The 22,924-nt window shown below is 52.8% G+C and overlaps 1 protein-coding gene across 16 annotated transcripts in view; it reads right to left on the bottom strand.

The window, feature by feature from the left end:
* CACNA1B (calcium voltage-gated channel subunit alpha1 B) overlaps positions 1–22,924 on the bottom strand; it is a 482,132-nt gene that overhangs the window by 44,600 nt on the left and 414,608 nt on the right. For all 16 annotated transcript variants that reach the window (XM_064171600.1, XM_064171605.1, XM_064171604.1 and 13 more), the window contains 4 exons: positions 21,606–21,671; positions 20,424–20,515; positions 15,473–15,623; positions 8,872–8,999 (listed from right to left, as the gene is read on the bottom strand). In XM_064171600.1, the coding sequence (XP_064027670.1) occupies positions 8,872–8,999; positions 15,473–15,623; positions 20,424–20,515; positions 21,606–21,671 (437 nt within the window). The remainder of the gene's footprint in view (positions 1–8,871; positions 9,000–15,472; positions 15,624–20,423; positions 20,516–21,605; positions 21,672–22,924) is intronic.

The following is a 22,924-nucleotide window of genomic DNA, read 5'->3' as shown; positions in this document are numbered from 1 at the left end:
GCGATGTACATATAGAGCAAGCTCTCAGATGCTGTGCTGCTCTTCCCCAACCAACACTTCCCACCTAGACCTGGCAGGATGGAAGCTGGAAGGTTCACTGTCTCATAAAGCTGCCTGTTTCCAGCCAGCTGGGGTGTGGGAGTAGAGGGGGAAGAGATGCATGGGGGGGGAAAGGAGGCAGTCAGTCAATCATTCCTCGGTGCAGGCAAGGGGTTAGTTAGGTTACGCTTTCTTTCCTGCACTGTTTGCATTTGCACTCGGAGGCAGGGGAGGAAAGAAACAAAAAAAAACAGGGCTGAAAAATGCTGGAGGGAGTCTCTGAAGTTCCAAACCTTGTATGCCACCCTATGAGGGCACTTCTTTCCTAAGCCCAGGGGTGGAGCAATTACACGTAACAAATTGTACATATCCTTATAATGAATCCGGCAACTGGAAAGAAAACATCAGAGGTTATGACAGCACAAACCCACAGGACTCCAGCTTGTCCCCCAGGCAAACAGGAGGAGTTGGAAGGGTAAAACAGGCTGAACAGCAAGGTTAGTCTGGCAGCAGCTGGGTTTGCAATGAAGGAGGCACTTCAACAGAGACAGAGGGAGGGGAACGCTTCCAAATGCTCAGCAGAATCCACAGAGGGTCATAGAAGGGGTTGGGTTGGAAGGGACCTTGAAGATCATCCAGTTCCAACTCTCTGCCATGAGTCTGGACACAGTCCACTAGCCCAGGTTGCTCAAGGTCTCATCCAGCCTAGCCCTGAATAATTCCAGGGAAGAGACATCCACAGCCTCCCTGGGCAACTTGTTGTAGTGTCTCACCACCCTCGTTGTGAAGAGCTTTTTGCTCATCTCCAGTCTAAATGTCCCCTTCTCAAGCTTCAATCCATCCCCTCTGATCCTGTCACTTCCAGCCCTTGTCAAAAGTCCCTCCCCAGCTTTCTTGTAGCCCCCTTCAGGTACTGGAAGGCTGCTCTGAGGTCTCTCCAGAGCCTTCTCCCTTAGATTCTCTTCTGTGACCCCACCCCAGTACCCTGTTAAAGGCTTTCCTGCCACTGCAGGTCGTTGCCCTCACCACTAATGTGTAACTGATGCTCATCCTTGTGGCCCTTCTCTGGACACCTTCCAGCACCTCCATAGCCCTCTTGTACCAGTGGCTCCAGAACTGGACTTCTCTCTGCCTGAACATCTGAGCCCTAATGGTTCAGTAATGGTTCACCAATCATAGAATCAAGCAGGTTGGAAGAGACCTCCAAGCTCAGCCAGGCCAACCTAGCACCCAGTCCTATCCAGTCAACACAGACCATGGCACTAAGTGCCTCACTCAGTCTTTTCTTGCACATCTCCAGGCACAGCCACTCCACCACCTCCCTGGGCAGCCCATTCCAATGCCAATCACTCTCTCTGACAACAACTTCCTAACAACATCCAGCCTGTACTTTCCCTGGCACAACTTGAGACTGTGTCCCCTTCTTCTGTTGCTGCTTGCCTGAGAGAAGAGCCCAACCCCACCTGGCTACAACCTCCCTTCAGGTAGTTGTAGACAGCAAAGAGATCACCCCTGAGCCTCCTCTTCTCCAGGCTAAACAAGCTCTCTGGTTGAGCATCTGAGCCCTAATGGCTCACCAATGTTTCACTCCCCTCTGCCTGAGCATCTGAGCCCTAATGGCTCACCAATGTTTCACTTCCCTCTGCCTGAGCATCTGAGCCCTAATGGCTCACCAGTGTTTCACTCCCCTCTGCCTGAGCATCTGAGCTCTAATGGCTCACCAATGTTTCACTCCCCTCTGCCTGAGCATCTGAGCCCTAATGGCTCACCAGTGTTTCACTCCCCTCTGCCTGAGCATCTGAGCTCTAATGGCTCACCAATGTTTCACTCCCCTCTGCCTGAGCATCTGAGCCCTGATGGCTCACCAGTGTTTCACTTCCCTCTGCCTGAGCACCTTAGCCCTAATAGTTCACTGACTAATGGCTCACCAATGTTTCATTCCCCTCTGCCTCATTCCCCTCTGCCTGAGCATCTGAGCCCTGATGGCTCACCAATGTTTCACTTCCCTCTGCCTGAGCATCTGCCTACAGACAGCCCCTACCCAGGTGCTGCAGCAGCCCAACAGAACCAGCCCCTGCAGCAACACAAACAGCCAATTTCATGGGTTATTGCTGGGATCCAAATTAGCTGCTTCAGAAGAGCTTGGGGACCTTTACCTTCCACCTACATAACCCCAGCAGGGCTATACTCTACTCCATGGGCAAGAAGCAATTTGCTGGCAGTCCAGAACTGCCACCTCCAGAGCTGCCTTGGCCCATTGGCACTGAGAAAAACCCAACCCTCATTACCAGCAGCTGAAATCAGAGCCTCCAGGTAGCTTCATGGTCAGTTCTCATTAACTCCCAACACTGCTGATTTAACAGCAGGATTAGATTGTTCCACCTTTTTGTGAGGAACCAAATGGAAAAAGGAGCTGAACTGAACTTCAAAATGACCTCTAAAGGCTGAATATATATATATATATAGAAATATAAATGGGGTGGTTTGGCTTCACTGTGTTTATTTTGGTGCCTCATATATAAAGCAAGCTGGAATATTTTGGACTACCTCCTTCAATCTGGCTGCTTTTATTTTGGATGTGAACTAAAGAAATAGATTTAAGGTCTATTCAAACCTTCCCCAGTAGACCCTTAAAGCCATTAATTCAGAAAGAGACCAAATGGAACTGTGCAAGTCTTGGCTGCAGACCTAAGGGGGGTGATAAAAACCACATTGGTTAAACTAAGTCAAGAAGTTTACTGCTTTTTAGAGTGGCTTTTTCTTTTTTGGTGATGGTTGTTGTTAAAGCAGTGTGTAGAAAAATAACATCTGAGCAAGTTCCCTGAGCTGAGAGTCCATGGGAAGCTTGGAAAGCAGCAGATGTAGTGCACTGGAAGGTCATGGAAGCAAACCATGACGTCTTGTGATAAAGAGGGATCCTTTCCCAGGTTGTTTGAATCCCTTTGGGGGGGTTATTTGCATCATAGAATCACAAAATGATGTGGGTAGAATCATAGAATCAACCAGAGTGGAAGAGAGCTCCAAGCTCAGCCAGCCCAACCTAGCACCCAGCCCTGGCCAATCAACCAGACCATGGCACTAAGTGCCTCATCCAGGCTTGGCTTCAACACCTCCAGAAATGGGGACTCCACCACCTCCCTGGGCAGCCTGTGCCAATCCCTGACCACTCTTATCATTGAATCAAGCAGGTTGGAAGAGACCTCCAAGATCCTTCAGTCCAACCTAGCACCCAGCCCTGTCCAGTCAACCAGACCATGGCTCTAAGTTTCTCATTCAGGCTTTGATTGAACACCTCCAGGCATGGCGACTCCACCACCTCCCTGGGCAGCCTGTGCCAATCCCTGACCCCTCATCATAGAATCAACCAGGTTGGGAGAGACCTCCAAGCTCAGCCAGTCCAACCTGGCACCCAGCCCTGTCCAATGAACCAGACCATGGCACTACCCAGCCAGGCTTTGCTTGAACACCTCCAGGCATGGTGACTCCACCACCTCCCTGGGCAGCCCATTCCAGTGGCAAGGAGACCTTGGTCAGTCCAACCCTACTCTCCCTCAGCTTCAGACCATTCCTCCTTGTCCTGTCTCTAGACACCCTCATGAAAAGTCCTTCTGCAGCCTTCCTGTAGGATCCCTTCAGATACTGGAAGTTCCCCTCCTTTGCTGGTTAACCCCCAGCCATGGCCCAAACCCTGTGTGTGCCTCACTTCCCTCACTCTCTCTTTGTCTGTGAGCCTCAGGCTTCTGCCATCCTCCAAACCCAACAAACCTCATACTTACCCCTCCTGGCTGTCCCCCACATTTAGAACAGCAGCTCCTAGCTACTGTTTTTTTACTTCCTTTTGAGTGTTTTTCCCCAGGAAAGGTCACAGAAATTTGGGGTTGTGAACAGAGGCACAGGAGGTGTTGGAAATAGGTCAGTAAGGACACACACATCAAGCCCCTGGCTCAAACATCACCTATTTAACAGCAGTATCACAGCACTGCTGCTTTTTACCCATCCAGCATCTTTCAGTGAGGCTCTCAAGCTGTGGCAAGTTGACAGAGACTGTAATTCCCATTCCCTTGGGATAACCAGAGACCTTGAGGGAGGCAAGCAGTTAGTGGCAGGTGGGAGCAGGAACCAGTTCACCTGAATCCAAGCATAAGACAAAATTGCTTGGAGATGTCTTGTAATGTGTTGTTATAGATCCATAGGAGCATAGAATCAGGCAGGGCTGGAAGGGACCACAAGCATCAGCCAGTTCCAACCCCCCTGCCATGGGCAGGGACACCTCACACTAGATCAGGCTGGCCACAGCCTCATCCAGCCTGGCCTTAAACATCTCCAGGGGTGAAGCTTCCACCACCTCCCTGGGCAACCCATTCCAGGCTCTCACCACCCTCACGGTGAAGAACTTCTTACTAGCATCCAGTACATCCTACCTGGGAATGGGAAATACCCCCACAGGGTAATTCAGACTGGATGTTAGGATGTTAGGAAGCTCTGCTAGGAGCTGAAATCATAAAATCAAAGAATGGACCTCAGAGATCATCAATTCCAACCTCCCTGCCATGGACTTGGACACCTTCTGACTGGGCTTAGTCGCTCAAGTCCTCATTCAACCTGGCCTTGAAGACCTCCAGGGAGGGAAGCATCCAAAAAGGAGATGGAAAACAAAAGTTGGATCAGTATTTTCACTCCCTGAGTTTAACCCATTAGTGGAACAAACAGCTGAGTCAGAAATGGGTCATTCAACCTGGCCTTGAAGACCTCCAGGGAGGGAAGCATCCAAAAAGGAGATGGAAAACAAAAGTTGGATCAGTATTTTCACTCCCTGAGTTTAACCCATTAGTGGAACAAACAGCTGAGTCAGAAATGGGTCCTCCAAAGCCCTCTGTCTTCAGATCACAACGGGCTGTAGTGCTGGGATCATGCCTTAAGGGCCAAGCTGAACTCAGCTGGGGAGGGGGTAGTGTGAAACACCACGTCCAGAAGTTCAGCCTGAATGGCCAAAAGGCCTTAACCTCTCCACAGATTCCAGCTTACTTTGAAATGATGGCAGTGTCAGTGCCTCTTCTGGAAGCAGGAGTGATTCCACTGGAACTATTCACCCAGGGAAAGTCCACAACAGGCACCTGGTTTAGGATCAAACCTCCAGCATCGTGTCTCAGCTGCTCTATGATTCATACTTCTGCCCCAGCTCACTGTGCCAACATCAATAGCTTCACACCAGAGCCAAAAAGGGGGGGGGAAAGGTTAGAAAAAAACAGCATCAAGAGCTTAACATCTGACATGTTGTGTAGGAACAGCTCCAGAAGTGAAAAGGTTTGGCCCCTGAGGGACTCACAAAGTGCAACCTCTGCGCTGAGAGTTAACAGAGCCAGCCAAGCTCTCTGTCAGCTCAGTGCTTGTGCCTGTCCTGGGTGGAACATTCAACACATTCCAAGTAGCACTGCTGCTTCTTACCCATCCAGCATCTTTCAGCCAGGCTCTCAAGCTGTGGCAAGTTGTCTGTAATTCCCATTCCCTTGGGATAACCAAAGGAGAGACCTTAGAATCACAGAATCAAGCAGGTTGGAAGAGAGCTCCAAGCTCATCCAGTCCAACCTAGCACACAGCCCTGGCCAATCAACCAGACCCTGGCACTAAGTGCCCCAGCCAGGCTTGGCTTCAACACCTCCAGGGATGGTGACTCCACCACCTCCCTGGGCAGCCCATTCCAATGCCAATCACTCTCTCTGCCAACAACTTCCTCCTAAGAGTCAGCCTGTACTTCCCCCCACACAACTTGAGGCTGTGTCCCCTTGTTCTATTGCTGGTTGCCTGGGAGAAGAGGCCACCCCCCACCTGGCTACAATGTCCCTTCAGGTAGTTGTAGACAGCAAAGAGGTCACCACTGAGCCTCCTCTTCTCTAGGCTAAACACCCCCAGCTCCCTCAGCCTCTCCTCACAGGGTTTGTGTTCCAGGCCCCTCCCCAGCCTTTCTGCCCTTCTCTGGACACCTTCCAGCACCTCAACATCTCTCTTGAATTGAGGGGCCCAGAACTGGACACAGCATTCAAGGTGTGGCCTGAGCAGTGCTGAGTACAGGGGAAGAACCTCCCTTGTCCTACTGGCCACACTGCTCCTGAGCCAGCCCAGGATGCCATTAAGGGAGGCAAGCAGTCAGTGGCAGGTGGGAGTAGGAACCACTTCACCTGAATCCAAGCATAAGACAAAACTGCCTGGAGATGTCTTCTAATGTGCACCACACCTCAAAAGCACTCTGCTACTGCTTCTGCCCCTTGCAGGTGTGCTGCTCCTCCTGTGGATGCTGGCAGAGCCAAGACTATTTCTTAAGGAGAGGGGATGAGCACTCCCAAGTTTTCAATCTCCTTGAGATTTTCCAGTAGTAAGAAGCATAGAATGGTTTAGGTTGGAATGGACCTCAAGGATCAGCCAGTTCCAACCCCACTGCCATAGGCAGGGACACCTCCCACTAGAACAAGTTGCTCAAGGACTCATCCAACCTGGCTTTGAACACCTCCAGGGAGGTTGTGGAGCACAGAATCACTCAATGTGATCTTTGATCACATTCTGTGCTTCTGTGCTCCACAACCTCCCTGGGCAACCTGTGCCAGTGTCTCACCACCCTCATCCTGTGCCAGTGTCTCACCACTCTCACCACAAAGAACTTCTTCCTAACATCCAATTTAGATCTCCCCTCCTTGTCCATCTCCATTCATCCTTGTCCTGTCATTCCCAGACCTTGTCAATAGTCCTTCCCCAGCCCTCTTGCAGCCCACTTCAGATCCTGGAAGGCCACTCCAAGGTCTCCTCCAAGCCTTCTCTTCTCCAGGCTGCACAGCCCCAACTCTCTCAGCCTGTCCTCAGAGCAGAGCTGCTGCAGCCCTCTGAGCATCTTTGTGACCTCCTCTGGACTCACTCTAACAGTTCCATGTCCTTCTTGTGCTGGAGGCTCCAGAACTGCACACAGTGCTCCAGAACTGCACACAGTGCTCCAGGTGGAGGTCTGATGAGAGCAGATTAAAGAGACAGGACTGGCTTTGAACAAAGAACTGTGTGTGAGGGAAAGCTACTTACTGCCTGCCAAACCCTCACAAAGGACTTGTCTGTGTCACAGAGGAGGTGGCACTGAAAACCTGCTTGGAGATGCCAAGCTGTGGGTCTGTGTGTGGTGTTATGTGCAGGCTCCTGGCATGGATGGCTTTGAGCTGCCTAAAAATCTCACGGAGCTCAGAGCAATGCAGTCGTTGTGGGAGAGGTTTACATGGCAAAGTTAGCCTTAAATCGATTTCACTGAGTTTTTGGAAGCAGTTTAATTGCATCCCAGCAGGGAGTTGGAGATGCTGATCAGACAAAGGCTCTCTGCATCTGTCTCTGTTGAAGGGAGAGGAGAAATGAAGAGTGGGAAGGTTGGAGGCAGCTTCATTGCAAACACAGAGGAGATTCACTGCTCATGAGGAGGGAAGTGGATGTTGAATTAGTAGGGTTTAAATAAGAAAGAAGTCCCCCAAGAGGCAAGTTCCCCAAGGAAGTTACTGGGAGCTGTATCCCAGAGCATCTGAGAACTGATATGATGTAGCCACCAGGACAGCTGTGCAGTGGGCAGTGGAGAAAAGCATTTCATTGAGGTCAGTCTTGCTCCAGAAGTGACCACAAGTCAGAGCTGCTCCCCCCCAAAAAAATGCCTTTTAAAATCCTCAGCAGTGGCTCTTGAGGCTGCCCAACACAGGGTCCCTCCCTCACTGCCATGGAGCTCAAGCCCAGGTACAAATTCTTCCTGGCAGTGTCTTTGGATAAGAAAAGTGAAGAGGTGAAGCCATAAAACCAAACACCTCACCCTCTGGCTGTGAGGAAACCATTTCCTGCTTAAACACACTCAGAGGCTCTCTGAGACCTGAAATGCTCCCAAATCCAGGCTGATTGCACTTTCTTCTCATTCCACACGTCTTAGGTTTCAGCTGCAAGCTAAAGGATTATTGAGGAGAACAAAAACTCCCTCCTGCAATTTGATGTCATTAGAAGGAGGCTTCCAAGATCAAAGGCCTGGGTTTGATGAGAAATATCTGCTTAAAAATGGCAGGCTTTCAGCAAACCTCCCTCATGAGGCCCCTTCTAACCCCCTAACATCCTAGGAGCCTACACTGAGAAGCATCAAGGCACTCCCTGAAAACAAAAGGTGGATCTGAGCCTGTAGCACTGAGTCAGATGCAAAGCTGTGGGGTTCAGCATCTCCTTCTAGGGCAGGGAGAGCAGCTTGGACATCACAGAATGCTAGGGGTTGGAAGGGAGCTCTGGAGATCAGCCAGGCCAGCCCTTCTGCAGGTTTACCTACAGCAAATGGCACAGGAAAACGAGACTTCTGCTTCCTATGGCCTCAGGTGCCCACACAGGGTGGTCCTGAAGTGGGATCTGCAGCAGTGAGGTCTAACAAGGCTGAGCCTCTCCAGTTAGCCAAAGCGCTGCCAACAGCGAGCCACCTCCAAACTGGGATGCAGCAACTGAAGGCAATCAAAGCTCCTTTGGGAAATGCTGATCAGTTTTTCTTCTGGGCCAAAGTCATCTGCACTGACCCTCCTAATGTTTGCCTGGGGGGTGCAGGAGGAGAGGGAGCTTTGCCTTCTTGGTTCGTTTGCTCCCTGTCACATGTCGGTGAGGAGGAAATGCCCTTGTAATGACATCAGGTTTGTTCATCCCCAGTGCAGAGGGATGCTGGAGCATGTTAGCAGTGTTACCTCAAAGCCTGGGAGCTGTTTTCCTTCTGGAGCTCCACTCACACCAGCAGCAGCTGTGTCCCTAGGAGTGGGATGTGCAGGGTGAGGTGCAGGTACCCCTGCCCCGCCTACGTACCAGGCAGCTGGGTCGTACTCAGCCCAGACGCGGACAAACTCGTCCAGGTGGTGGGGCCCGAGGATGGAGGAGTCTCTGGTCAGGTATTCAAAGTTGTCCATGATCACTGCCACGAAGAGGTTTAACATCTGCAGAGAGGCAGAAACAATGCACTTAGAGAGGAGAGGGGAAGGGAAATGGGAAGAGGAGAGGGGATGGGAGGAGAGGGAAGAGGGAAGAGGGAAGGGGGAAGGGGAAAGGTGGAAGGGAGCAGGGGAAGAGGGAAGGGGAAGGGGGAAGGGAGCAGAGGAAGGAGGAAGGGAGCAGGGGGAAGGGGGAAGAGGGAAGGGGAAGGGAGAAGGGGGAAGGAGGAAGGGAGCAGGGGAAGGGGGAAGGGGGAAGGGGAGAGGAGAGGAGAGGAGAGGAGAGGAGAGGAGAGGAGAGGAGAGGAGAGGAGAGGAGAGGAGAGGAGAGGAGAGGAGAGGAGAGGAGAGGAGAGGAGAGGAGAGGAGAGGAGAGGAGAGGAGAGGAGAGGAGAGGAGAGGAGAGGAGAGGAGAGGAGAGGAGAGGAGAGGAGAGGAGAGGAGAGGAGAGGAGAGGAGAGGAGAGGAGAGGAGAGGAGAGGAGAGGAGAGGAGAGAGGGGAACGGGGAGGGGAATTGGAAAGGGAATGGGAAAGGAAAAGGGAAGGGGAAGGAAGGGGAAAGGAAAAGGGAAGGGGAAGGGAGGGGAAGAGAAAAGAGAAGGAAGAGAAGGAGGTAGGAAAGAGAAAAAGGAGAAAGGGGAAGGGAAAACAGAAGGGAAAAGGGGAGGAAGGAGTGGGTAGGAAAGGGGAGAAGAGGAGGCAAAGGAGAAAGAGGAAAAGAAGCAGGAAAAGGGGGGAAAAGGGCAGGGAAAGGAAGCTGAAGGGCAGCAGGTGTCCTTCCCTGGGCAGGCTTGTGGTGTCCCCAAGAAGCTGCCACACCTCGGAGAGCAAATCGCAGCCTGCTGCCACCTCCTGCTCCCCTGCAGACTGCAGCGCACAGCAGGTTTGCTTTGGGCCAGGGGCGGCTTGGCCATGTGCCCATCGCTGGTGATGCCACACAGCATAACCCACTCTAGAGCCTCACTGGCTCCCCTGCCCCTTCTTCACCCCACACCAGCAGCTGCTTCACCAATTGGTGATGCAAACTCCTCCAGCAAAGTCATGTCCCTGCACACCAGGATGGGAAGAGCTAGAAAAACCCTGCCCCATTCTTCATCCTGAATGTCCTCCTTTGGACTCCTAAGCATTCAAAGGTCCCCAGAAAGATGAGCAGCAGGCCACACAAAAAGCTCCTATCCCTAATGAGCACAGCCTCACAGAGAGCCCAGCAAATGCTTCTGGCACATAAATATTCTCCTCTTATTAAAGCCAGCAGAGGAATCATGAGTGGGAAAAGATCAAGCTGCAGCCAGCAGAATGGAAGAGCAGGAGGGCAGGTGGGCATGGATGCTGCTGTGCTGGATAAAGACCTGGCTGGCACATGGCCCCTTTCTACCTTTGCTGGGTGTTTTGTAGGGTGGCTGAGCTGCTGAGCAAGGAGGTAAAGCAGCCTGGGAGCTGTAGTGTGGGGATGGGCAGAGGTGAAGACAGGATGGACATCCTTGGCTGGTCTGCTGGGTGTTAAAAGAGAATCAGACAGTGGGGTCTGGGCTTTGTGGAGGGTTAGAGAATTCATATTCCTGGGTGAGGTGGAGAGAGGAAGGGCTCTGGGCTCTTGTTGGGATGCATAAGCTACCAGTACGGACAAGCAGAGTCCATAAGGAGCCACCAGGCCACTGCCAAATGCTGATCAGAGACTTCTCAGAGCTTTAGTCACAGAATGGTAGGGGTTGGAAGGGACCTCTGGAGCTCATTGAGTTACCCAGAGCAGGTTGCCCAGGACCATGACCAAGTGCACCTTGAAAGTCTCCAGAGGAGGCTCCACAACCTCTCTGGGCAGCCTGATGCAAGGCCCAGGCACCAGAACCATAGAATGGCTTAGGTTGGAAGGGACCTTAGAGATCATCTACTCCAAGCTCCCTGCCATGGGCAGAGACACCTCTCGACTAGGCTCAGCTGCTCAAGGCCACATTCAACCTGGCCTTGAACACCCCCAGGGAGGAGGCAGCCACAACCTCCCTGGGCAGCCTATTCCAGAGTTTCACCAGCCTTGTCCTGAAGAACTCTTCATAAGATCCAGGCTAAACCTAACCTCCCTCAGCTTCAAACCACTTCCCCTTGTCCTGTTGCTAGGCACCACTATGAGAAGTCCCTCTCCAGCAGTGTGTAGAAAAATAACAGCTGAGCAAGTTGCCTGAGCTGAGAGTCCATGGGAAGCTTGGAAAGCAGCAGATGTAGTGCACTGGAAGGTCATGGAAGCAAACCATGACGTCTTGTGATAAAGAGGGATCCTTTCCCAGGTTGTTTGAATCCCTTTGGGGGGTTATTTGCATCATAGAATCACAAAATAATGTGGGTAGAATGATAGAAGCAACCAGAGTGGAAGAGAGCTCCAAGCTCAGCCAGCCCAACCTAGCACCCAGCCCTGGCCAATCAACCAGACCATGGCACTAAGTGCCCCAGCCAGGCTTGGCTTCAACACCTCCAGAGATGGAGACTCCACCACCTCCCTGGGCAGCCTGTGCCAATCCCTGACCACCCTCTCTTGCCCATCAGTTCTTTAGAACCCACTCCAAGAGAAAGGTTGGAGCAGAACCAGTCCCCAGGGTACCAGTGTCCTACACCAGTGTGTCTTACACCACCCAAAGGTCTTCTTCAGGCCAAGCTGAAGAACCTAGAGCTGAGCACACACCAGCCCTGCAAGTGCCTCAGCTGCAAAGGAAGCTTTTGCCTCTGCAGCTGAGCATGGACTTGGCAGCTCCAACACAGCACTACCACAAACAGCTCTGCTGGCCTTGGGGAACCAAGCCAGGACTTCCTGCCACCCCAGCTGCTTGATGCTTGCAAGGGCTGTGTGCAACACAGCTTGGACCAGCCCTGAGATCTCCATGGTGTGCACTATGCAGTGCTGGGCAGGGATGTCCAACCCAGCTCTCACTAAGCTGCTGGAATCACAGAATCACAGAAACTTAGAGGTTGGAAGGGACCTCCAGAGATCATCCAGTCCAACCTCTCTGCCAAGGCAGGACACCCTAGGGTAGTTCACACTCATTTGTTTGTCTGTGCCATATTTGTCTGTGTCCTGGGGACTCTGCCATTCCAGGCATGGCTCTTCACATTGCCACATCACATCACAGCCTTGCACCCTGAGCCAGCAGCACTGGAAAAAACTGATGGCATGAGGTGTGTGGTGCCCACATCTCTCCTCCTGCACTGTTACCTGCCAGCTTTGGTGCTTCTGTTGTAGAATCACAGAATGGTGAGGGCTGAAAGGCACCTCTGGAGAGCAGGATCATCTAGGGCAGGTCACACAGGAATGCATCCAGGCAGCTTTTGAAGGTGTCCAGAGAAGGAGACTCCAGAACTTCTCTGGGCAGCCTGCTCCAGGGCTCTGCCACCCTCAACAGAAGGCTGTAATCACTGTAAGCACATCAGCAGGGCTCATCCATGCACTGCAGGTACCTGGCATCTACCACAGGACCCTCAGAGCACCCAGGCACAGCAGAACTTCAATGCCCTTTCCATTGCTCCTAGCTCCAGCCAAGGCTTGGAACAGTTTTCCCTTGCCTAGTGCAGCTGTTGTCTACAGTTCCTGTTTGGTTTTAAATTCATATATTGCAACAGTGTAAATTACAGGAGGGAAATGCAATCGAGCTGGATGGCCACAAAGAGCCAGAAACAACACTGAAAACCAAATATGTTATCCAATTCCCCTCCAATCTGTGCTGCAACAGCACACAAACCACAGAAACGTGTCCTGCTGGCAAGGCTGCAGCTCTGAGATGCTTTCATCTCTTCTGGGCAACCACAAATTTCACTGCAGTGAAGTGCTGGAAGCAGAGTTCCAGCCCTGTGCTGTGGCAGCTCAGCTTGCTTGGCTTTCTGCTGCCTGGCTTTGCAGCTTGAACTCCTCTCCAGGGCTCTCCCCTTTCACCAATGAGCCCTGGGTGGAGTCCAGTGGGGGTTTTGGGGAGCACTGAGTCAGGGGTAAAGATGTGTTTGGCACAGATGTGCTCCAGCTGCCAATTCTGCTACTACATGTGGAGTGGGATGGCTGAGATGAGCCAGGGAGGGTCTGGCTGGCTTTTGTTAGAGGGGAAGCTGTAAGAGCAGTAATGTGGTGGAAAAGAACAGTGAGAAGGTCTGAGGTTGGGTTGAGGCATTGTACAAAGGACATGGCACAGAACTGATTCAGTTGGGAAAGCTCTTTAGGAGCAGAGAATCATGAAGCTCATTGGAAAAGACCTCTACAATCACCAAGCAAACACCTCCATGACCACCAGACCACATCCTGAAATTCCATGTCTGCTTGCTTCTGGAGCACCACCAGGCCAAGCAACCAGACCATGGCACTAAGTGCCCCAGCCAGGCTTGGCTGCAACACCCCAGCCACAAAGACTCCACCACCTCCCTGGGCAGCCCATTCCAATGCCAATCACTCTCTCTGACAACAACTTCCTAACAACATCCAGCCTAAACCTCCCCTGGCACAGCTTGAGACTGTGTCCTCTTCTTCTGGTGCTGGGTGCCTGGCAGCAGAGCCCAACCCCACCTGGCTACAGCCTCCCTGCAGGCAGCTGCAGGCAGCAATGAGCTCTGCCCTGAGCCTCCTCTGCTGCAGGCTGCACACCCCCAGCTCCCTCAGCCTCTCCTCACAGGGCTCTGCTCCAGGCCCCTCCCCAGCCTTGCTGCCCATCTCTCAACACTTTCCAGCACCTCAACAGCTCTCTGGAATTGAGTGGCCCAGAACTGGACACAGCACTCAAGGGGTGGCCTGAGCAGTGCTGAGCACAGGGGCACAAGAACCTCCCTTGTCCTGCTGCCCACACTGCTCCTGAGCCAGCCCAGGATGCCATTGGCTCTGCTGCCCACCTGGGCACTGCTGCCTCAGCTTCAGCTCCTCTCTGCCAGCACCCCCAGGCCCCTCTCTGCCTGGCTGCTCTCAGCCACTCTGGCCCCAGCCTGTAGTGCTGCTTGGGGTTGTTGTGGCCAAAGTGCAGAACCCTGCCCTTGGCCTTGTTCAGTCTCATCCCATTGGCCTCTGCCCACCCATGCAGCCTGGCCAGGTCCCTCTGCAGGGCTCTCCTACCTTCCAGCAGCTCCACAGCTGCTCCTAGCTTGGTGTCATCTGCAGACTTACTGATCTCCAACCTGAACCTCTCTTGGTGCAACCTGAGGCCAGTTCCTCTCATCTTATCATATTACCCGAGAGAAGAGATCAATCCCCACCTGGCTCATATTTCCTTTGGGGGAGTTGCAGAGAGCAATGAGCTCTCCCCTCAGCCTCCTGTCCTCCAGGCTGAACCACCCCCAGTTCCCTCAGCTGCTCTTCACAAGACCTCTTCACCAGACCCCACACCAGCTTTGCTGCCCTTCAGCTCTCAGAGACTCATTGATGCAGCATCCCCTTTGGATGAGCTTTCACCCAAAGGCTCTCAGAGACTCATTGATGCAGCATCCCCTTTGGATGAGCTTTCACCCAGATGCTCTGAGACTCATTGATGCAGCATTCCCTTTGGATGAGCTTTAAGGGCTCCACAGTTAATATACTCAGAAGAAATAAACCCTGGGATGGCAAAGAGGCAGCAGCAGTTGGACAGAAGCCATCAGGAGGGGCCACTGCAGCTGCTCTGCCTCTGCCCAGCACTTCTTGTACCTCTTTTGCCAGTTAAAGGCTTCTGATGATGGCAGGGATGAGCTGCAGACAGCATCAAACCTGGTGTGCCAAAGCAAAGCCATGGAGGGAGAGGTAGGCTGGAGAGGTTGCTTTTGGATATGTTTCAGAGCTGGGACTTTCATCTCTTCCTGCTTGAAGTTTAATTGGCTTCCCTGTCTCTGGTTTTCCATTCCTCTGTCCCACTGGTGCAGGAAAGTGAACCAAGCCCCAAGAGCAAGGAGCTTTTTATGCACCCAAGTGATCAGAAAGATGCTGCCACCTGGTAGAGCTCAGTGCCAGCCCTGTCTGATGGCCACGGGCATGAACCAAGCAGCACAGCTCTGGCTGCTGTCATGGCTAAAAGCTTTCCTGGCACCACCCCAGCAGGAAATGATCATTGCCTTTGTCTGACCGACAAAACAAACCAGGAGGCATCAAACAAGCCCTGCTGGACCCATCTGGCCTACTGAACCATTATCTTGGCCATTCCCACCCTGCCCTCCCCAGTCTCCTTCTTCAAAGGGCTGTGCTGCAAATCAAGACAAAGCAGATTAATGCTTCCTTCCAAATACCAGCCCCCAACTCTCCCCCCCACTGCTGTGAGAAGGAAGATAACCTCCTTGCCTTTCAGCTAATGACTAAATGAGCTCTTTGGGGATTAAAGAGACTTTATCAGCAGGATGAAAACTGAGGTTCACCGAAGCTGCTTTGTAATGCTTTATAAATCATCACCAGGGAGAAGAAGGAAGCAAAGGAGTGGGGAGGGAAGGGCTGGATGGGTGGTGGGGGGAGGGAGAAACCACATTGGTGCCTTCACTTTGGAAGAGCTCAGGACAGACTTACCAGGAAGGAGCAGAGGAAGATGAAGGACACGAAGTAGAAATAGGCAAAGTCACTGCCACATTCTTTCTTGGTGAGGCCAGAGAGAGGGTCGCAGGCTCTGTTGCTCAGGCATGACAGCATGATCTCGTGCCAGGCTTCCCCTGTGGCACTCCTGCAGGTGGGGAGGGCAGAGAGTGAGCTTATCCAACCCCTGCCCCAGTATGGACCAGGTGGGCACCCACCTGCTGGCATCACTGCACCCAATGAACTGCTTCATTAGAATCAGTGAACTGTTTGGGTCGGAAAGGACCTTCCAGGCTCACCCAGTCCAAACCCTCTGTGGTCAGCAACTAGAGCAGGTTGCTCAGAGCTCCAAACAACCTAACCTGGGATGGTTCCAGGGATAGGGCAACTACAACCTCTCTGTGCAACCTGAGACAGGGTCTCACCACCTTCATTACACCTTTTTTTTCCTTCTCTCTAGTCTAAATCTCCCTCTTTTAGCTTCAAACCATCACCCCTTGTCCTGTCACAACAGGCCCTGCTCAGAAGTCTGTCTTCAGCTTTCTGCTTGGCTCCTTTGAGCACTGAAAAGTCACCAGAAGGTTTCCCTGGAGCCTTCTCTTCTCCAGGCTCAACTCTCTCAGCCTGGCCTCACGGCAGAGGGCTTCCAGCACTTGCATCATCTTCACATAGAATCATAGAATCAAGCAGGCTGGAAGACAGCTCCAAGCTCAGCCAGCCCAACCTAGCACCCAGCCCTAGACAACCAACCAGACCATGGCACTAAGTGCCCCAGCCAGGCTTGGCTTCAACACCTCCAGGCACAGAGACTCCACCACCTCCCTGGGCAGCCCATTCCAATGCCAATCACTCTCTCTGACAACAACTTCCTAACAACAGCCAGCCTAGACCTGCCCTGGCACAGCTTGAGGCTGGGTCCCCTTCTTCTGTCCCTGGCTGCCTGGCAGCAGAGCCCAACCCCACCTGGCTACAGCCTCCCTGCAGGCAGCTGCAGGCAGCAATGAGCTCTGCCCTGAGCCTCCTCTGCTGCAGGCTGCACACCCCCAGCTCCCTCAGCCTCTCCTCACAGGGCTCTGCTCCAGGCCCCTCCCCAGCCTTGCTGCCCTTCTCCAAACACCTTCCAGCACCTCAACATCTCTCTTGAATTGAGGAGCCCAGAACTGGACACAGCACTGCAGCTGTGTCCTGAGCAGTGCTGAGCACAGGGGCACAAGAACCTCCCTTGTCCTGCTGCCCACACTGCTCCTCAGCCAGCCCAGGATGCCATTGGCTCTGCTGCCCACCTGGGCACTGCTGCCTCCTCTGCAGCTCCTCTCTCCAGCACCCCCAGCTCCCTCTCTGCCTGGCTGCTCTCAGCCACTCTGGCCCCAGCCTGTAGCACTGCTTGGGGCTGCTGTGGCCACAGTGCAGAACCCTGCACTTCTCTCCTTTATCCCAAACAAGCAGGTCCATGCCTTTCCTATGCAGGCCCCAGCACTGCAGGTGACTGATGCAAAGTGAAACAGCTTCCAGGCTGCTCTGAGTTGCACAGAAGATTTCCCCACTGCTGACATTGACCTGAAGTCCCATTCCTGTGGTCCCACACCCTGTCAGAGAACCACAGAATGTCAGGGGCTGGAAGGAACCTCAAAAGGTCATCCAACCCCCCCTGCCAGAGCAGGATCACTCATACCAGATCACACAAGACCCCATCATGATCTTGCTGCCTCTGTCCTTCTGTGATCTAGGTCTGGCAATGGACCAAGACGTCTGGACACGAGACTGAACCATCATCTGGTGTCCTTAATCTTCAGGGGTTGGAGCCAGCTGATTGCTCTGAGCTGGAGAGGCCCTAATTTCATTTCTGTCTGGCTTCACAGGACTGATGCAAACCAAACCCCATGGGAGATATCCTGTTACAACCAACCAGCTGCAGCAGAGCCAGACCTTGGCTGGCAGGCACTGGTGGGGCCAGAGTGGTCATCACCCTCCACGTCTCCACACCCACTGACATCCTCCCCAGGCTACCCCAATCTGAGCAGAACCTGGATTTCATTTTTTTGCTGAAGAGGGGGAAAAAAAAATTGCTTTTAAATTGTTCTTTTATGTTTTTAAGATCCTTTAAACCCATTTAGTTTCCAGGCAGGGGTAAGCCCAGATGGAGACACTTCCAGGCTGACGCAGAGGTGGTGTTGACGTCTCAAGTGTCAGCTCCTTCTTGGTGATGCAAAAAGTGACCAATTAAAGCAATTCTCACTTAAAATAGAGTGAGCTTCCTGACAGGAAACACACTGATCACTTCACCCAGGGGCTTTCTGTCTCATATTCAACTTCTGCCTGAGCTGAGGTAAGGGTGGCACAGTGCTGGGTGGCACTGTGGGGAAGGTGCTGGTGTCTTGAAATAGCTCATGCTTGGAGATGTTCCAACCCAACCTTCAGTGCTGAGGAGGAGGAGGAGGAAGCAGGAAGAGCTTCACTGCAAATTCTTTCCAGTGAGGGTGGTGAGGCAGTGGAACAGGCTGCCCAGCCAGGTAGTGGATTTGCATTGGGTTGGAAGGGACCCCTCAGAGGTCATCTAGTCCAACCACCACGCAGGCAGCAGGGATGTCTCCAGCTAGATCAGGCTGCCCAGGGTCACATCAAGTCTGATCTTGGATGTCTCTAGGGATGAGACCTCAGCCACACCCCTGGGCAACCTCTGCCAGTATTTCATCACCCTCATTGTGCAGAACTTCCTCCTGAAACTCCTTCCAGCCTCAAACACTCAGGCTCCACCTTCAAACCATTGCTCTTTGACATATCACTCCAAGCCCTTCCAAACACTCCCTCCCCAGCCTTCCTGTAGGTCCCCTTCAGACATTGAAATGCATCTCTAAGGTCTCCCTGGAGCCTTCTCTTTTCCAGGCTGAACAGCCCAAATTCTTTCAGCCTGTCATAGAATCACAGAATCAACCAGGTTGGAAGAGACCTCCAAGGTTCTCCAGCCCTCTGATCATTATTGTGCCAACTCCAGCAGCAGATGCCCCCTCCCTGGAAGTGCTGAAGGCCAGGTTGGATGAGGCCTTAAGCAACCTGATCTAGAGGAAGGTGTCCCTGCCTACGGCAGCAGGGTCTGAGCTGAGTGATCTTTAAGGTCCATTCCAACTCAAACCATTCTGTGACTCTATCATTACTAAAGACTTTCCTTAGGGATGCCCAGGGCTCAGCAGCTAAGCTGGCACCTGCAAAGCCTAGCTTCATTGCTAAGCTGGCACCTGCAAACCCAGTTTCACTGCTAAGCTGGCACCTGCAAGCCCAGCTTCATTGCTAAGCTGGCACCTGCAAACCCAGCTTCACTGCTAAGCTGGCACCTGCAAGCCCAGCTTCACTGCTAAGCTGGCACCTGCAAACCCAGCTTCACTGCTAAGCTGGCACCTGCAAGCCCAGCTTCACTGCTAAGCTGGCACCTGCAAACCCAGCTTCATTGCTAAGCTGGCACCTGCAAGCCCAGCTTCACTGCTAAGCTGGCACCTGCAAACCCAGCTTCATTGCTAAGCTGGCACCTGCAAGCCCAGCTTCACTGCTAAGCTGGCACCTGCAAACCCAGCTTCATTGCTAAGCTGGCACCTGCAAACCCAGCTTCACTGCTAAGCTGGCACCTGCAAGCCCAGCTTCACTGCTAAGCTGGCACCTGCAAACCCAGCTTCACTGCTAAGCTGGCACCTGCAAGCCCAGCTTCACTGCTAAGCTGGCACCTGCAAGCCCAGCTTCACTGCTAAGCTGGCACCTGCAAACCCAGCTTCACTGCTAAGCTGGCACCTGCAAACCCAGCTTCACTGCTAAGCTGGCACCTGCAAGCCCAGCTTCACTGCTAAGCTGGCACCTGCAAACCCAGCTTCACTGCTAAGCTGGCACCTGCAAGCCCAGCTTCACTGCTAAGCTGGCACCTGCAAACCCAGCTTCACTGCTAAGCTGGCACCTGCAAGTCCAGCTTCACAGAATCACAGACTCACAGAATCTCTTAGGTTGGCAAAGCCCTTCAAGCTCCTCAAATGCAGTCATTAGTTTCACACTGACAGGTCCTTGACTAACCCAAGCCCCTCAGCACATCTGATCACTATGAATCGCTATGGTTGGAAAGGACCACCAGGATCAGCCAGCCCAACCTTCATCCCAGCAGCCTTCATCACCAGACCATAGCCTCAAGCACCACAGCCACTCTCCTTTTAAACACCTCCAGGGATGGTGACTCCACCACCTCCCTGGGCAGCCTGTTCCAGTGCCTGACCACCTGCTCAGCAAAGAACTTCCTCCCAACATCCAACCTAAACCTCCTCTGATGCAACTTGAGGCCATTTGCTCTTGACCTGTCATTAGTAACTGGGGAGAAGAGACCAGCTCCAGCCCCACTACAACCTCCTTTTAGGTAGCTGTAGAGGGCAATAAGGTCCCCTCTCAGCCTCCTCTTCTCCAGACTGAACACCCCCAGCTCCCTCAGCTGCTCCTCATAGGCCATGCTTGCCAGACCTCTCCCCAGCCTCATTGCCCTTCTCTGCACTGCTCCAGCATCTCAATGTCCCTCCCGTACTGTGCTGACCCAAACTGGAGACAGCACTTGAGGCGTGGCCTCACAGGTGCTGAGTACAGGGAAATGAGCACCTCCCTACCCCTGCTGGTCACACCATTGCTGATGCAGGCCAGGATGCTGTTGGCCTTCCTGGCCACCTGGGCACACTGCTGGCTCATGTTCAGCTGCTATCCACTGATACCCCCAGGACCCTTTCTGCCAGGCAGCTCTTCAGCCACTCCTCCCCCCAGCCTGTAGGGTTGCTGAGGCTCGTTGTGTCCAACGTACATGACCTGGCACTTGGCCTTGTTAAACCTTATGTGACTGGCCTGAGCCCATGGCTCCAACCTGTCCAAGCTGGCACCTGCAAACTCAGCTTCACTGCTCTCATCCAGGTCGTGTGGGATGCTGAGCTCTGCTTACCTGAAGAGAAGCATCAGGGCTTGGAGGAAGGTGCGGAAGTTATTGTGCCGATTGATGGAGGTTTCATCATCCAGTGCAATGTTTCCAAACACCTGCCCCAGAAAAGAGAAGGGATTCAGGCCAAACACATCCTCAACGTGGGCATGGTCAGGAAAGGTGCTGAGAGAAAAGGCAGCAAAACAATCTGGTCTGCTTTAGGTCATCCCAAAAGCCAAAGGCATTTCTGTGCCGAGAAGGGAGATAAAAATGTGCTGTGGAGATGGAATGGGGAGAAAAGCCCAAGGGTAATGTGCTTCATCTTCACACAGATCCTGTCCAACACCACAGCTCAGCTCCAGCCCAGGCCAGGAAACTTGCTCATTTCTGTTTAGCAGCACCAGAGCTGCTCCCTACCCTCTGCCTCTTCACATGCCTGCAGTAAAAGGCAGGGATGTGCCTGGAGGCAAGGGCAGGCATGTGCCTGGAGGCAGAGACAGGGATGTGCCAGAATGCAGAGGCAGGGCTGAGCCTGGAGGCAGGTGCCAGGATGTGCCTGGACCCAGAGGCAGGGATGTGCCAGAATCCAGAGGCAGGGCTGTGCCTGAAGGCAGGTACCAGGATGTGCCTGGACCCAGAGGCAGGGATGTGCCAGAATCCAGAGGCAGGGCTGTGCCTGAAGGCAGGTACCAGGATGTGCCTGGACCCAGAGACAGGGATGTTCCTGGAGCCAGTGGCACAGATGTGCCTGAACTCAGAGACAGGGATGTGCCTGGACCCAGAGGCAGGGACGTGCCTGGAGCCAGAGGCACAGATGTGCCTGAACTCAGAGACAGGGATGTGCCTGAACTCAGAGACAGGGATGTGCCTGGAGCCAGAGGCTGGGATGTGCCTGGAGCCAGAGGCAGGGATGTGCCCTTCCCACAGCAGCCACAGCTGCTCACCCATCTCCAGAGGTGCCATGCCACAGGCTCCCTCTCCACAGCCACTTTGCTTGCCCACACTCTCCCTTTGCCCCCCCAGAACCCAGGGCCATGTCCAACACAAGACCTGCTGAGAAGGGTAGCAGAAGTGGCCTCCTTTATTTGCACTTCTAATTTACCTGACACCGAGCACCAAAAGCCTCTTGCCTCACCCTAAGCCAGTTTCTCATTTGCCCCCTGAGCCAGCAGGGCAAAGCCAGGCTGCTTATGCCCAAGCCATTACCTGCATGCCAATAATGGCATAGATGAAGAAGAGCATTGCAATGAGGAGACACACATAAGGCAAGGCCTGTGGGAAAGGAGAAAGTGATGTTAATGGCAGCAAACTATCATTAGTGCTGGCAGCATTTCACTCCTGGGCAGCTCTGTGCCTGGTGGCTTTCATCCTTCAGGAGCAGGAACTGGGAAGACAACAGGAAGAATTCCAAACAGCCCTTCAGAAGATAAACCCCTAGAGCCCAAGTATGAAGAAGCTCCATATCAGTCTGGGCTCTCTCCAAGGGCTCTCTGTACATCCTTGCAAGTAGGCAGGCAGGAAGAATAGGGCAGATGGAGGAGGGCACATTTAGACTGGGTGTTAGGAAGAAGTTCTTTCCAGGGAGGGTGGTGAGACACTGGCACAGGTTGCCCAGGGAGGTTGTGGATGACAGAAGCACAGAATGTGATCAAAGATCACATTCTGTGCTTCTGTCATCCACAACCTCCCTGGAGGTGTTCAGGACCAGGTTGGATGAGTCCTTGAGCAACCTGTTCTAGTGGGAGGTGTCCCTGCTCATGGCATGAACTGGCTGATCCTTGAGGTCCCTCCCAACCTAAACCATTCCCTCTTCTCCTATTGCTTGTTCCTTGGGAGAAGAGATCAACCCCACCTGGCCCCAACCTCCTTTTCAGGAGCATCTTGGTTTAGTGGGAGATGTCTTTGCCTTTGGCTAAGGGATTGGAACTGGATGAGCTTTTAAGGTTCCTTCCAACCCAACCCATTCTGTGAATCTATCAACATGATCAGAAGCTCCACAGCAGGCTCTGGAGCTACCACCTGCCACTGGCACTTTGGATGCAGAAGTTCTCCAACCATTGGAGGTGTTGAAGCCAAGCCTGGCTGGGGCACTTAGTGCCATGGTCTGGTTGGTTGGGCAGGGCTGGGTGCTAGGTTGGGCTGGCTGAGCTTGGAGCTCTCTTCCAACCTGCTTGATTCTATGATTCTGTTCTATGATTATTGTTTAATTGACCTTGCTGTAAATTTAATATGACTAAAACAAACAAACAAACAAACAAATCCATCCAACCCCAAAGTTCCTGCTCTGAAACAGGCACAGATGGCAGTGCCAAGAGGAGAAAAAACAAAGAGACTCTGAGTTTTAGCAAGGAAAGCTACAATGTAATTATGCCACCCAAGCTGAGAGCAAATAGCTACCTTCCACTCAGGCTAAATGAGCAGCTAATTAATGCCTCTTAATTAGTAATAACTGATAAAGTTGTTGTTGTTATTATTAGTTTTGGTCCACCAATAATCAGCCAGGTTGGAAGAGTCCTCCAAGCTCA

Source organism: Pogoniulus pusillus, chromosome 35 (assembly GCF_015220805.1).
Source record: "Pogoniulus pusillus isolate bPogPus1 chromosome 35, bPogPus1.pri, whole genome shotgun sequence".
Lineage (NCBI taxonomy): Eukaryota > Metazoa > Chordata > Aves > Piciformes > Lybiidae > Pogoniulus > Pogoniulus pusillus.
The sequence above is the reverse complement of the archived record's forward strand: the minus strand, read 5'-3'. Positions and strand labels throughout refer to the sequence as shown.